The 17,142-nt window shown below is 38.8% G+C and overlaps 1 protein-coding gene across 1 annotated transcript in view; it reads right to left on the reverse strand.

Moving 5' to 3' along the window:
- Positions 1–17,142, reverse strand: part of SYTL5 (synaptotagmin like 5) — a gene marked incomplete at both ends in the record, with an annotated part of 59,430 nt that overhangs the window by 10,582 nt on the left and 31,706 nt on the right. The window contains 7 exons of the mRNA XM_082498743.1: positions 615–717; positions 1,571–1,749; positions 2,684–2,749; positions 6,306–6,398; positions 10,933–11,039; positions 12,880–13,009; positions 14,617–14,773. Of these exons, the coding sequence (XP_082354869.1) occupies positions 615–717; positions 1,571–1,749; positions 2,684–2,749; positions 6,306–6,398; positions 10,933–11,039; positions 12,880–13,009; positions 14,617–14,773 (835 nt within the window). The remainder of the gene's footprint in view (positions 1–614; positions 718–1,570; positions 1,750–2,683; positions 2,750–6,305; positions 6,399–10,932; positions 11,040–12,879; positions 13,010–14,616; positions 14,774–17,142) is intronic.

Below are 17,142 nucleotides of genomic sequence, written 5' to 3' on the forward strand. Positions count from 1 at the left end.
GTTCAGCCTCTGTAGTGGACATGAGCAAAAGGCAAGGAAGGAAAGAACCTGGACACTGTGCTCAAGGAAGTAATCTGTCATTGTCTTTTGCAACAGAAAACGAACTTTACCACAGCTTTTTAGGACGGCAGGTAGCGAAGCCGCTGTTCGCATTTTCTTATCAAAGTCAGTTCTGCTTAAAAAATAAATTAAAGCTTCCAGAGAAATTCAGATCTTACTGCAAAATGTTACTTTCTCTTCAGAATCAGTTAGATGGGAAGTTTTAAGCTAGCTCTACTTCAGCATCAGTTGCTAACTTAGGCTGTATAAAATATTTGAGGTGCTTTTAACAACTCTGAGCTCAGGTTAGTTGGGAACATGAACAGTTATGAAAGAGACCTATGGAAACTAATCGAAGCTTTATCTGTAAAGGGGAGAACCAAACAAAACCACTTCCTCAACGCTGAAAGCCAGAAATTACAACTCATAGGATTACTTGATGTTTTTGCTTAAATACCTTCCCTTTTGAGGCATCTCTTCCAAATTCTAATCCCCATACTGGAACACATCTAGAAAACGCCTGTGAGCACAAGCGGAACATTCATCACAGCCTGCGAGAGACACAGTGTTCTCACCTTCAGCGTTTCATTAAATTCTGGATTGGTGCTGTTACTTTTAATTTTGGTCTTGCGTTTACTTTGGCGGGACTTATCAGGCAGAAGGTATGCTTTGACATATCTGCAGATCAAGTAGTAAGTTATTAGCAAGGAATAAAAATGACCAGTTTGAGCAAGGACCTGACATTGCTGCATCAGCAACGCATATGAGGAAATTAATTTTTGCAGTCTAAACAATGTACACATGTAACAGAATATGTGAAACATGGAAAGGCGTGGTCTTTATCTACAAACATAGCAGTGTTAGTCTGATAGGATCAGAATAACAAAAGGCAGAGCTAAATTAATTTACTTATTGTCAGGAATGCAGAAAGCTTTCCCTTTCGCAGTATATGAATACTGACTGGCGACATACAGCAACACACACACTGAAAATACAAGAGCATGAAAAACTTAATACCTTACATACGATAGAATTACACAATTAGAAACACTAATTACTACTTCCTGATGAGAGAATGTACATATTATACTGAAAATTTTAATGAGAAGCTCAGCAAACATGGTCCTTAAAAAGTGAATCTATGGATGCGTGAAAGCAAAGTTCTCTCTACCCCTCCCTCAAAACATCACTCCTCTCATATACTTTAGTTTTGATTCTAGAAGTAAGAAATCAATTCAGCCTCCGTATCCCTTCATATTTTTTGCCCTTTTACTATTGATCAGGTTGATAATTCAAGTAATCTTCTTGTTCCCCAAGAACAGGCACATGTTGCCCTAATAAACATATTGAAAATGCATTTCCCACAGGGAATCCAAAATCCACCATCATCAAAATGCTGGCTCGTAGCAACTGGATGCTGTGAGTTCTCAGGCTCATATCACAACCCCAGGCTACATCACTGACCACAGCGTGTGACATGGTGGAGGACACCCCTAGCAGAGCCTAAAAGGAAACTCTTCTCTGTGCTTACGGATCGGTCCTTTGCTTCTTCTCATCTGCAACGGCCAGGTTTCTGCAACTTTTCACCAGGATGTTGAGGGCACCTGTTTTGTAGCTGTAGTTGATGTTGAGAAGGATTTCACCACTGACCTTCACGTTGCCATAGTCACCAGTTTCACTATATACACTCATCATGCTGTTAATGCTTGTCTGGAGGGAGAGAAAAAAAAGGACTTAAGAGTTTTAAACAAATTACTCTTTTCCAGAATCTGCTTTTTTCATACAGCTACGGCCTTGCAATATCGTCACACTTGCTAGGACTTGCTATGAAAACAGATATATCATAGAACAGAAATACCACCATTTGATGTAAAAGGGAATAAGAACTATAATTAATAAAAGCTAAATGTCTAGACAGTTGATGTTTTTCCATGCAGGATTCAAACCTACTTATAAACATGACTAAATCTAAATTACTACCATTTAATTCATGCATGAAATGAAAAGCAGACTGGCTACATAAATTGTAAGCTCATGTAAGTTCCAAGCAGAAAAAAAGCACCTCTCCAGCTCAGCTGTCCACCTAATTTTTACAGAATCTCCTAAGACAACTGCTGACAGAACCATTAGAAAAAGTTATAAGCATGTTTCCCATAATGGAGATGGTATAAATCCCTGTTTGTTTAAAGTGAAACTCACATCTCATTAGCAATTCTAAAAGAATGAGCAAAATTCACTACCCACTATTTCTGGAATTTTCCTAAATCCAAAAAATTTAGCAGTGATCCCAAAAATTTTCTGCTGCAATGTAATATATCACCCCTCAATCTCTTTTTTTCACTCGTGCCATGCAGAGTATTGCTATGAGGATTTCTTCTTCCAAAAAATTACAACTAGGAAAGTACTAAATATTTTTAAAGAAAACCAGAGCAATTTTCACACTGCCAGAACCAGAAGCACTTGAGAAATGTGGTGCATGGGTTTTTTTGAGCCATTGAGCAAGACTGCTCAAAACCATATATAACCATCTAAATCCTAACACATAGAAACCTTGCAAGACACACAGGTACAGCCTTCAACAAAAAGGGAGAAAAATGAGAGAAACCTTAAAAGTAAGCTAAGCAGAGGATTCAGGAGAACTCACAGTATCACCGTCTGTTTCAGGCACATTTAAATATGTCCATTTTCTGTCAGAGCCTTCTGGGGAGTTCTTTCAAGAAGGCAGTGCAAAAGATCAAGAGAAAAGAGCATTAGATAGCCACGATAAGAAAGAATAAGTGCAGTGGTAAATCTTTACCTATATAGACAGGTAAAGGAAGTTTGTATTGTAAAGCCATCGCGAGAAAGAAAGAAAAAGGTATCACCAAATCAGATAAATGCTAAGCGTTTTCCGTATACTTTGAGGATTGAAGGACACATAGCTCAAGGTAAATAAACAGAAATGAAGCATCTGCCAATACTTCATTATCATCTGCCAATACTGTATCAAAATAAACAAATTAAATTTTAGAACACCAACTCGACAGATTTGGATTTGTATTGGATTGTTTTTGAATTTGTCCTCATTTACGTCTGTGTGAAGTCAGTCCTCACTTAAGCTAGTCAAAAGCTAAGCAGTCATACATGTGCAGGATTTGCGCCTCTGTAAGAAACCGAAGTTTCTCTGTGGAGTTTGTAAGAAAAGAAAAACACATGCAAATGTTTAAACATGTCACTCTTTGGGAAAAAAATACAGTAATGGAATATTTTAGGAAACATTTTTCCCCTTCTGCTTGCTAGAGCAGTATCTGGAATTTCATCAATGACCTCAAGGGAAACTACATCTTGATCTACCTCCTTCCTTATCAGCTGCAGGGAGGAAGGAAGAGCACAGTCAAGAGGAAGAGCCACACAAAAAGATTAGGTCTGTGGCAAAACTCAACTCTCGGAGCACCTTGCCTAAGGGCCCTGCAAAGAAAGCTGGAGCGATAAGCAGGCCTATGTCAACATGGTAAACAAGAACAGACATGAAAAACCAGAAGAAACAATCATTATCCATGACCTTAATTTTTTACATCACATAGGAATAATAAATGGCAAAATATAGTGTTTTTTTGTATTTCTGCTGGCCTTCTTCATCCTTCATTCAAAAAAAAAAAAAAAAGAAAAATGCTTTTCCTGTTATTCCTTTGTAAAATTAGCTGAAATTCCATGAACGGGACTGGTTAAAATTACTGGAGAATTAGCAACACATACCAACAAATGCGTCATATTTCCTCCTATTCCTAACATGCCTCAAGCTAAATTCCAGCCTTTACCATTTATGCATTTCCACCTCTAGCGTACATGAACATGAAAATGGGTATCTTTGGACACTGTTACTGAACTTAATGGTCCCAGTATGTGCTACAATATGCCTAAATTATCCCTGTAACAGGAAAGTAACAATTTGTGTGCCCACTTCAGAAAACAAACAAGGTTATACCAACATGAGGAGATGGACAAGTTTTTCTCTACTGAATCCAAATATTCTTTTTCTGATCTTTAGGTCAGTGGGCAGCAAGGGATAAATGATTGGAAAAAACCCTAACAGGAAGTCCTAATAGATAACCTGTAATATAACCCTAAAGAGATGACTTCTGACCCTAGAATTTATGCAAACACAATTTGTGAATTGCTTACAATCCACGAAGATAACACAAATTTAGTAGAAGTATTTGATATACTTTTTTCCCCACAGACACTGTTCTGTGGCATTTACACTTGACATCATGTATGCTAAATGTAATGTCCATAAGAAATCTACTCATTTTCCAGTTTCATAAGTAGTAAACAACCACCACATATGGAGGATGCAAAGCCTCATTTTAGTACCTCACTAAGAATTATGTTTGTTTTGCAACATATCTTATGGCTGCAGTAAGGCACTGGAACAATTCAGTCTTACTGATGCGATGCGTCTTGACACCACCGCATTAATGTGTTTAGAAGAGTAATCAGTGGAGGATGCAGGGAAAACTAAATACACAGTTCATACATTAGCTTTGTGAAAACACAAAGAAAAATACTCTGATGCTGAGCTACAGTTCCTGTTCAATGTCACTTTCCATTTCCATTTTTGCTCACGCACATTACAGGTAGACTTCAAGAATCTTTTCCCTTTGAGGTATTTCTTCCTTTAGCTCAAATGCTCATTGTCAGAGTACCCATACTGTACTTTAAATTCTCATATTTGAAAAAAGAAAGGAAAAAAAAAAAGAGAAAAAACATGCAGTTAGAGCTTACTGTTCATTAATAACATTACTCCAATGTGTCTTAATAGTGCACAGTCATTTGACGGGTAAGTAGATGAAGAAAATCTGTACAGTACAGAAGGCTGAAAGGCTTACAACAAGCAGAGTAAAGGCAAAAATAAGAGAGCACGGGAGTGTTAGTAATTAGTAACACACACTTAAGGGGAATAAAAAAGGAACATGTAAAACTGACCTGGCTCTTGCAGGGAGCAGCAGTTTGCCATTTGCAACTTTGCCATTAACATAGCATTGCAGTGACATTACAAATCATGTCATGATGAATACAAAGAAACGAGAGCATTGAGATATGAGATTATCTCAAACCTACAGCAATGGAAAAGCTGCGCTCTGCTTAAGAGAAAGGTCAAAGGGAAATCTACAGCAAAGGACAAAACCCAATGCGCAGACAGAATGCTGCCCACAGTACGCAGAGGGAAGGATCTCCAAATGCAGTTCCTCAATTAGCAGCCGAAACAGAGAAAGCACTTAAGCACCTGCAACCCTCGTATCAATATTCAGAGGAAATAAAAGTAATTCTGTCTATAAAATCCACGGAACCAGCAAGCACTGGAGACAATGAGTCATAGTCAACCTCGGGTAAGTGGGTCCAATTACACCAACGTCAACAGGCTACATTTACTCAAGTCTAATTTGGTGCGAAGTGCCACAGGTCTCTGTTGTGTCTGTTTCTGTGAACTACACAAATTAGAAGGGAAAAGGGTCTGGACACAGCCACATCTAAGATACCAAAATGCTCTGACAGCAATTTTCTCAGCCCTTTTTCCTCCCCAGGTAAGGCAAGCTTGGATTCAGCCAATTTCATCCCTTTGGGATCAAAAACGTAAGTGGGCATTCCCTGGGCCCTCCTTGCTTGGGGACTAATGGGGATGCAGTCTAGGAAGAACACTTCATCAGTTACTGTCACGGACCAAATTTTCCCTTCCCTTTTAGCACTTTTCAGATGTGGGTGGCATAGCAATCATGTCACGAAGAAGGGGAGAAGCTGGGTTGGGGGATGGACAATGATGCCACGGAAGAGGCATGCATGCAAACATACAGACAAGCATTTGTGTCCCAAGAACCTGAATAATCAGAAAGTGGTTTGAGACATAAGATCCCACCATAGCCTGGTTCTCTTCAAGTAAATTAAGATTAAGCGCTCCTCTGCAAAGCTGAGCAGTCACGTAACTGCAAGCACCTACGGATTTTCCTCCTTCACGTCAGCTTGGTGGTAACCTGTGCATGTGAGGAAATCTGCTGATGAGTATGCAAAATGGTTTTCTCTTCCCATGCGCTGCAGAGAATAGCATTTCAGCTTTGAGCAGCATTAAAAATATATTAGAAAAACTATCTAAATGTTAAAGGATGTTTCTCAAGTGCAGGATGAAAGATGGTATGTTGCTGAGTGGTGTGAAGTTAAACTTTTCGGAGGAATGATGGTCTTTTGTAGAAAAAAAAAAAAAAAAAGCATGTATTTTCTACTCAAGATCTTACTGTTGATAATCCACTTGTCAAATGTCCGCGTTTCCTTGAATAACGAGAGGCCACTATGTCATCAATATCTTCTTCTGTTTCATCCAGATAATCCTAAATGACAAACAGGCATTTTAGTCATTGTGTTCTGCTCTGTATTTGGTCAGCCTCTGTTGCTTAGTTTTGTTTCATAGATTTTCCACTTCAAGACGACGGTGCAGGATGCTTTCAAAATTCTACTCTCTAGAGGAATTTTGATTTACATTTTCCACGTCTTTGCACAGGCATACAGCATAAGGGGAAAAGACACTCTCATGGTTTCAGGGTTCAGTTGCTTAAGAAAAACTTAAAACAAATACTTCATATCTTATTCTGGAGGTGCATACCTTTGCACAGCCAACAACTGCGCACATAAGCAAAACCCGCTTCCATGACTACTAACAATGCCACGTGAATTACCTTATTCTACTTCCATTTGCATTTAGGAATTCAGGTTTGGAAAGCTTAGAGGGACATGGTAATAATTTTCCAAATCGTAACAAAAGAAATGAGTGAATTAAGGTCTGATACCAGGGGCCAGGGGATCATTGACACTGGTTTCCCTGAAGAAGCCATTAGATGATTGATTTCCTGGTTACAGTCCAGGTTCCATGTTTTTATGGGACATATTTTTTACAAGCCAGCAATTCAGTCTTCCAATTATTGTTCACATTCGTATCAGTCACACTCACACAAATGGACAAACAGACAATTTGCATTACACTTGCACACTTTCACACTTTCTTTGGTGACAGGCGATGATTTTGTGAACACGATCATTAACACAGACCCATTTTCAAACAGACAGCGCTGAAAGCCCCAGGTTATTGTCAAACCACATGGGAAGAAATTTGTCCTGCTATCATACACACTGAATATATTTGAAAGTAAAGAAAAAACCCAGTTGATGTGCATGTTTTAAAAGTAATTAAATTCTCGTATTATTTTAATATTTTTTTTTTAAATGGAGGAAAAATCAGTAATTGCACAGCTTCGTATACGTGCTTGAGTTTTAATAAGCAACACTGAACAGTAACATCATTAGCTCATATACAGAAAAAAAAAATCATTTTTTTAAACAAATGTTTTTTTTAAAAAACAAAAACAAAAACAAAAACAAGAGAGCGATCATCTTATTAAGTGTAGCTTGAAAATTTCAAGCGTTTCCTTAAACCTTATGGGAGGCATTTTGAAAGACTCTGCTTTTAGTTTTAATGGAAGTCGAATGTTCAACTTCCTTATATCTGCTTTGCAGCTATAAAAATCTCATGTGGTGACCTACCTCACTCTCTATTGCTTAGTCGCTCTCACCCTCTTAAACTAAGGAAGTACTGTATTCAAACTCAGGAGTCTCAAAGACTTCTGTGCTAATCAGGAAGAACACAGTAGAGAAGAAATGCCGCTGGAGAGTTGAACTGTCACAGTTTATGTAAAGATCTGCAGAGCATTTGTCATTAGCATGCATAAAGTAGCTGTTACATCTCTTCTTTGCTCCAGTGACTGAACTGAAATAAAATCAGCTGAAAGCGATGCAAAATTTTCTATTACTACTTTCCAATTGTAACTGCATATTTAATATCGAGCAAAGGGAAATCAGGACAAGCCATCGCTCTATTTGGGACCAAAATTTACATACTGAAGCAAAAATTCCTCTTAGCTTCATGTTCTTAAAGTGAGCCTCCTCTGCTGGTCTCTTCTTTTTCTAATCTATTCAGGGCACTGCTACCACTCCACAGAAAAAAGAAGTCACAGATATTTTACACTCTAAGGAAAAAGTCAGTGGAAACGCAGGCACAACAGAGCTACCTATTTCAGGTTGACAGATAGAGAGCTGAAAGCTTCAAAAGTAAAAATCCCCAAACCCTAAAATAAAACCAAAACAATACAAAACCCCACCCCATCCTTCACTTCTACTCTTCTCGTTGACTTCAGAATTCAGATGATGTACCCAAGTTTAAAACTTGGTACAAGAATACTCAATTTACTTTCTTGCCCATACAACAGGAAGAAGCAATTCTGGTAACACATGCAAAACGCTTTCCTTTACACTGTTGTATACATACCTGTGGACTTTAAAGTAAACAACGTTCTATTTTTATCACTGAATAATTACATATAGGACAAAAAAAAGGTAAGGCAACATCTTCAGACTGGGGTGTTTCAAGTTTAGACACTCAAATATTAACAAAATAACAAATATTAACTTTTGCTTCACAAAAAGTCCTAATGACAGCTAGCTGACTACCAAATTTACACCTGAAAAAAAAAAAAGGTTAACATTTAACCTATGGTCTTAATTCATTTTGCACCACAATGCTTATGTTTCTCAGGAGGTGTTACAGAACTGCAACTACATAATTGGTCAGCGTTATTAGCTTATTACAGTGAGAGCAGGTAGGACATTAATCTTATGGTCTCCAGTGGGGGTTATAAAATGCACATCATCCTATTACTTCTAATAAAGCAGCCGAGCATGTAATGAACACTACTTGGTCAGAAATTCAACACACACCTCTCTAGATAAGGTGCTCACACTTGAACACACCACTAGATTTAACTGGTTCCCCACGCTCCTTGATAAATACATACTACGGTATGAAGGTTTCTGGGGGTTGTTCCGTTTCACTGTCAAGAGCAAGGCAAGTTAGAGAAGCAAAATACCCATTCAATTTTCCAGCTTATTTCTCTGTATGCATAATGGGTTTTCCTGGATAAAGCTGAGAGCAAAGCAGCTAAAAGCCTTTCCCCACACTTTCAGCTGATAAATTCCAGCAATCTGCTTATCCTATTAACGTATGGCATCTCCCACACCACTGTCGGTTCCCATCACCCAGACATAAGAGAATGAAGGATCTCAGCTAGCTCCACCAGCTGGCCAGAAGAAAAGAAAGTATAATTTTCTCAGGCTGCAGAAGGTGTTATTTTCATCAGATATCTTTCTTTTTGCCTCTTACATTGAGCACCAAAGAAGCTAAACTCCAGCAGGAATACAACCTTCATCTCAAAAGACTGCATACGTAATGAATACAGGGCAAGACTCTGAAGAACTCCTGTGAGTCAAACTATCCTAAAAAAGACAGTAACACTAAAGCTGATGATTGCAGTCAATTGATTTCATAAAACAGATTAAGTGAGGACATGGCTAAAATTAGAGATCTACGAATGCCTTTATGAATGAAGTTTAAAGGGGAATTAGCACCCTCACAGACTGCAGAGCAACTAAATCAAGGTTATGTCACACGAGAGGTCTCCTATGTTAGCAAAGAAGGTAGACAGCTGCTGAGATGCAATCTGAAATTTCATTCAGACTCAGCAAGAGAAGGAGAAAAAAAAATAAAAAAAAGCTCTGAGTATGAGGAAGACCAAAGAAATTATAAAAAAATAATAAAAAAAATTCATAGAACAGAAAACCAGTCCAGACTTGGCATCTCTGGCACCTGCCTCAGAGAAATTACTAGGTGATAACTACCGCACCATGTACAATTAGAGCAGGAACCTAATATAAAGATATTTAAAGCCTGTATTTTATTATGTTATGCTTTTCTTCTGCATTTTTTTCCAACTTCTCAATCAATAACACATCCTTTTTCTTTACTACAATTAAAAAATAAACCACTTATTTTTGAAGTTTTTCTTCCACAGAAATCTGACAGGCAGGAAGGGCTTGTTTTATTTCCTTAAAGATTAACCCAAACAAAGCAATGCTGCAGGCAACTCCTCTGAGTGCTTACAGTCCAAGAAATGGATGGAAACCCCAACACGTTGTTTTCCACCAAGCCACAAGTATCAAATGCTACAAGAAGGGCATCATCTCCCATGGCCAATGCTTTTCTCAAAAGAGCAGATGGTAGGGCAGGACTATGACAATAGACAAAATGCATAAACCATAACGCAGAGGGTTATGGGGTTTTTAAGCTACAAGCACACATTTGGAAACTTCAGAACAAACTACAATTAGATGAAGAACTATTTAAATAACTCCTTTTTTTCCCCCTCATGCATATTTAACTAGCTTGGAAATTCTTTTATAGCATTGATGCACATCTGCAACTTGTGTATCTTCGATATGTGCATCAAAGGAGAGGGAAGTTGTGAATCACTTCAGGAAAAGCAGCCCATAACAGACATAGAAAAAGGCATGGAAATGTACGGGAGAAAACAGTGCATGGGAAGAAGAGGCAAGCAAGAGTGGCAGAACAGAAAGTTGGGGCTTCATTTGATAAGAAATATAAAAAAGGAAAATCGAAACCAGACAAGGTTTAAAGCCTTTAAAGTATAGTATTTCTCAGCATCAAAATTAAAATTTAAGAAAGTATAAATTAACAGAACTTTGGAGCACGCGTGATATTTATTTTCAGGCCAGATTCCTTCCACCTATAAACTCAAAAAACAGCAAAGCAATTACAAAGTTACAAACCGGGATTATTCATTGGAATCATTCTATAGCCAACGTACTCAGAAGATTAAGCTGTTTAAAAACTCATTAAATATCCCTGAAATGATGTTCTGCATTACTTATATTTTATATAGATAAACATGCAATGCTGATTTCATAAGTCTGGACAAACAGGATTTCCACCAGATAAACATTTAGGTATTTATAACTCACCAGTTCCTGATCTAAGGCACTAGGTACAGATTTGCTTCTTATGCTCAGAGTATCCTCATTTCCTTCAGAGAAAGATTCACTCAAATCTATCTCAGATCGGCTACGATCTGGAAAATAAAAACAAGTAAAATGTTTGCTATAATTCCTACAAAAAGTATTCTGTTTCATCTTCCATGCTTTAATAAATGTTGTTTTAAACCCAGCTGTTTCTTAAGAAAAAAACATCAAAACATTATTTTAGGTACCTGTCACAAACCCTATGACAACTGAACATCAATATGATAAATGGAAAAATATGCTTTCTGGTGCTGCTCAGCCTTCTGGTCCATACTTTTTCCCCTGTACTATTTATCTGCTGTAATTGTCTCCCGCGGATGACACCATAGATCAAGTTTTTTACTTTCTCTGGTAGGCCCATCAGCCTGGAATATCCTCAAACCTGCCATCCAAGTGTTCACAGTGATTGTCACATCTCCCATCACCACCAAACTCCCCCCAGCGCCTGCTTTAGAATTAAGCAAGTAGGGATACAGATGGACACAGAAAGTACTTCTGCCATTACTGGTGTTCCCCGTGCAGAAAGGAGGAGGAACAAACAAGTCTTGAGACCTGCACAACTTTCAGTTCTACAGGTGTCTTGTCTACTCTAGAGGCATAGGACATGTTAGATGTCTTGGAGAAAGATTTTCTTAGTCCTCCCTATATAAATCTTTTGTGCGACTGTTCAATATACTGAGAAAAAAAGAGGGGGAAAGAGAGCACTTTTAGATCCTGCAGGCAGGAATCTGGAAAGTTCTTAACTGTTCATCTTCTACCTGGGCTACAGCTGATGTGACAGCAAAGCTCACTCTCCTGAGCTTAGTGTCCTTTGAGATCCTTCAACAAGGAGACAACGAAGAGCCTGAGGCCCGTTCCCAGGTTGCCTGCAATTTTGCTCAGCATCCACCTGCTTTGGTAACACGAGACCCGTTCTTTTCTACTAGGAAAACCTTTATTTTATAAGGTAGCAGAAACAGGAGAATGTTCACTTCATAAAGAAGCAGCAGCAGTCTGTAACACCTCTGCCTGGGGCTGCACTGTACAATACTCTCAAAGAAACTCAGATGCTTTCAAGTTGAAAAATCTAAGGTGAAGAACTTTATCTCCTTTGATTAGCTCTGTGGGATACGCCACTAGGCTTCTGCATTGGGCTAAATTCAGCTGAAATAAAGCGAGCCCTGCTGAGTTTCAGAGAGAAACCTGTAAATCTGATCCCACTCTGTCAGCCCTGTAAGAAGCTGACTGAGTGCCAGGGAGAAGCAGAAGAGTGCAGGATGCTCCTGCCTCCTATTTCAGATAGGAAGAGGAGGATCTCCACCCACTGTTGCAAAGTGGCTCTGAGAGTATCTTTCTGGGCAAGCCTCCTTTAACTAACAGCCTCCAGTGAAATGAGGTGAATTACAGCTGAATTGACTGGTTCAGTGCATGACGTATAAAAATGAAACAACACCAAGTCGTGAGGGACTTGTTCTCTGACAGCTCTTTGTTTCCCAAATTTGCTTCTGGGCGAAGTGGGTGTGAAATGTCATGGCAGCAGCACAGTAGTACCTTGTACAGATAGCAGATAAGTAGTATTTTTTACAGTGACCACACAGAGAATGATTTAACAACGTGCAATTATGAATGAAATTTTGTAACAATTTTAAGAGCATGCGATTTACCTAATACTAATATTGTGCCAGCATTACTGGGGTTCGGCTTGCCATTTTTTCAAATGTGTAACTTGTGAAGTGGTATAAACTTGGTTAGTAAAAGGGAAGAATTTTCAGAATTAATACGAACATATTTATGAAACTTACATATGATCTTTCAATGTGCTTTAAAAACAAAAGGAGCAGAGTCACAAGAATAGGAATAATCCTCTGATGATAAAGGCTGGCAGAAAGAAGGAAAAGACTTAATACTTGCCTGATGACAAAGATACCCTAGAAACTGCAATGGAAGGGGTTCCAGACGCTTTCCTACAGTGCTTCTTTACTAAATCTTCAGGTACGCTTTCACTTGCTGGAATAATCATGCCATTTTCTAAGCCAGTGTCCTGCCCAATAAGAAAAATGCACATCCCATAAATACAAAAAGTGAGCTTATTCACTATCAGTCTACAAAAGCGTCGTTTCTATTAGCTCCCAGAAATTCAAAACGCCTTTAGCATCCAGTCTATTACTGAATATATTTAGATTACAATCTGATCTGCTTTGCTTAGCACAGACAATGCATACAATTTGCACAATAATGTGATTCATGCGTACATTCTGAGTTTGCAACTGACGAATCAGAGCAAAGGATCACGACTGAGAGGAGGGAAGTGAAACACTCGAATCTATTAAAAGTTCGCTTAGCTTAGAAATTAAAAGAAAAAAAAAAAGAAAAAAGAAAGACAAGATAAAACCTATCGGGTTTCTACCAGCATATTGATTTCAGTCAGGGTAAAACCCAACGGACTTGAACTAATTAAATTATGCTGGTATAACCCCCTAAATAAAGCAAATATGCTTGATATCATTATGGCTTTTTTCCGTCCTGTAAAGAAATAGCTAATGACATAACGCTATCTAAATTAAATGGACTGGCCTTTTTCAACCAAATCTAATGCACTTGAAATCAAGTCAGGCTGTGTGCCAACAGGAATATACACAAAACATCTATTAATTTATTCACAGGTCCCAAAACTCCCCTTCATATACACATACTTATTTTTTACTAGGAAAGATGATATATTAGACCAAGTATTTAGAAGTGAGAAAAAACCTGATGTGTTTAATAGGGCTCTGATCTCAAATACTCATCTACTTTTTTCCAAACAGTAACGGTAAAAGGCATTACCTCTGACTATAAATTTCACTTTCCTTGTACACGTAACTCATGGCAACTTAGAATAACTTGTTAGCACAATCCTGATTTCTTCAGAAGGGTGACTGAAACAAATTCAGGATGCCCATCTCAGCACAAAGCCAGGAGGAGCTGCTTGACAAACAGGCAGGCTGTCTGCGAACCAAGAGAGTGTCTGCTCCTGGCTAGAGAAGCCCCATCCTTCTGCTTGTTACAAAACAGCCAAGGCTAGCTCAGACACGGCCACCTACATCCCTCAAGAGGCCAAACCCCGATTTTCTGCAAGTGCTGAGCTTGCAACGTTTCCCTTAGAAGTTAGTGCAGGTAAGAGGAATCCCACCTTTCATTTTGATACAGTGTCTATCACACATTTTGTGTTATGCCCTAATTTATGCCAAGTACCGTGTCCAAACCCTGATTTTCTGCAAGTGCTGAGCTTGCAACGTTTCCCTTAGAAGTTAGTGGGAGCATGCTGAACCCTGCATGCTGGAAAGTCACATCCTTAGTTCACAGCACTTACTCAAGGCCCGAAGTGACAAAAACGTTACTCCCATGCCTTGTGCTTCCCACTTCAGCATCTGTAACTCATTACGCAGTGATAGACATTAACAGCAATTTTTAGACATGAGAAAAATGTCTGCCAAACCAAAAACATCACTGATAGAGCATGACAAATTCTCTTCTAGTAGAGATCTTCACTGGTCCCAGCAAGAATTAAAGAAGAAACAAAATCTTTCTGGGCTACAAATTGACCTAAGAGGACAGACACCAGCCAAGTCATCCCGTCTGGCGTCAGCTCTACATGCCTGTACTTACCCTGCTATAGTCTGTGGTCATGCTGCGCGTGCTCAGTGCCGGGGACCTCGGGAGGGAAGGTATGGAAGCATTGCCTCTCTTCGCAGGACCCACGGCCCCTTTCAGATGGCCTGCAGCAGCCTCTGCATTGCTGCTATTCAGCGAAGGAGTGCTCCCTCTGGGATGGAGAGAGGAGTATTAAAGCGTTATTGCTTTGAGCAAACCGAGGCAACCCATTTAGCAAACCACTGCAAGAAAACAGCCATCGTAACAATTTACTTGAACAACATCGCCCTGGATGAACTGTGTGATGCGTTGCAAGGAAACGGTGACCTGACTTTATACATACACGTGTTTTCAGCACTTCTACCAGAACTGCAAATAGCCCAAACAAGTGGCTCTTCTCCTGGCTGCAGAAGCTGCATATGTTCATGTTTGTTTTGAACTGCATTTGCATCCCAACAGCAGGTGCGATAACTCATGTAACGCTTCCTACCAGGCTGCCCCTTGGTTTAAAGGAAAACTAGGGTGACATGGGAGTTCTGGCCACTTCCATAGCTGATGTTAATGCCAGCACTATCTCCAGGAACTCTAAAATCCTTGGCTATCTGCTCTCCATCCTCTCCAGAAAGACAACAACTTGCTCACTGTCCTATTTATATTGCAATAATGACCCTTCCCCCAAACCGGTCAATTCTTTGAACCAGCGTGGAAAGCTAGGAAAGCTGAACAAGTCTTTTTGCCAGGTTTTGCGTTAGTAAAAGTGACAAAAAAAAAGCCTCTGTGATCAGCATACCAGAACCCAGTTGCTGTATAATACCACAAAAGCCAGAATTTTTTACATGGGACATTTTCTATTAGAAAATATTGATTAGTCCATGTGAACATTGAGGGTTAGAAAGGGTAAGCTGTTGCACTTTTTTGACCTCTTGAAACAATTAAAATTATTTTTAAAAGTATTTCAACACATTTCCAATTTAAGTTTTATTTTCATTTGAACTTTGATTTGCAATAAAAATACAAGTTCTTGGCTGATCTACTCTTCTTTCTCCAGAAATGCCAGTTCAAACTTTTTCATTTTTCTTCACAATTTAGAGAAATCTCAAAAAGTCTTGCAGGGCAGTAACAGTTCTGCAGGGGAGAACATTACTACTACTACACTCTACAACCCCACTTACTACTTAAAAAAATAAATACTAGTAAAGAGAAATCGATGCAGGAATTGCAGCCTTTTCCATGTGGAAAACACAGTGTTGGAGGAAAATGGTAGTGCAAATTCACTGGAGAGAGTTTTCAGAGCTTACACTACATTTTCAGCCAAAATAAGCTTGCTTAATAAATATTCCAGATCTGCAGGCATCTTCATTGTGCTGGACAATATCTGAATTTCATCTTCATTTGGTTTAGGCTGTCATATCATGTTTAGAGTACCTGCAATAAAAATCTTCTCTACCACAATAGAAATTTTTATTAGCACTACTGCTGAACTGAGAAAAAAATACTCTGGAACACAACAGCTCTTGTCTCACCACTACATTAAATCCACTAAATCCACATTGGTGGAATTAGTGAAAACAAGGAATGCAGGGGAAAACCCCAAACACCAGGGCTGGCTACAAATGTTGTACAACCATGTTTTTGTCTCTTAGTGAGCATATGGTAATTTTTTTAATAATTACTATCCACATTTGTATATTGATAACAGTAGATAATGCATAATAAACTCGGTCTTATGCACGTGCACTTCATATACATGCGCTGCTACTTTTTAATTTGATGAGCTAGTGATCAATAAAATCCTAGTAGCTGTGCTTTGGTTGAATTTTAGTCCTATCTGTTTACATAAAGATGAGTCTTTGGTGCTGACTTTGAAAAAATCAAGGTTACTGGTTGTCATCTGTATTTTATCAAAGCTGTCGGACTTCGCTGCACACACCTTAATTTCTAGACATGTCAGTGTATGGCAAGTAGCCAAAATGTTGAAAACCTGAGTTTTATTGCATGTCACACCACTTTTGATGGATTGTTGTGACTCTCTGTTACAAAAATTGTTGTTACAGATTTTTTTCCCCTCATTGTGTAAACTAATGTAAATCAAAGGAAGCGTTCAGAAGTTGTGGTGGGCTGGGATAAAAGATTTGAAAACATGTTACAAAGGGTTCTGCAGGAGTCATCAAACGTGCTAAACAGACCTCTCCTGTACTCTGCCTTTATTTCAGTCTGCTATTAGAAAGAGGTTCAACACATTTTATACACATATTAAGTACAAAACAAAAGAAACGTTGTTATAACTTGACCATGCCAAGCATTAAGCATTTCCATGTGGTAGACAAGACCCCAGTATGATGGGGTAGTGTGCCTGTGTAGATAAGCCTGAAATTCCTATACTATTTCTCCTAGAAGTATCCTGATGCAGCCTCCCAGTTCATTCAGCTGCAAAATCAGTAAACATTTTTGCTGGAGTAGAAATAAATGATATGAAGAAATGAACTCATGGGCTGGGACTCCCTGTTTCCAGCTCAGTACATCTTCTCTTAAACCAAAAAG

Source organism: Vanellus vanellus (genome assembly GCF_965231255.1).
Source record: "Vanellus vanellus genome assembly, chromosome: 1".
In the NCBI taxonomy this organism is placed as follows: domain Eukaryota; kingdom Metazoa; phylum Chordata; class Aves; order Charadriiformes; family Charadriidae; genus Vanellus; species Vanellus vanellus.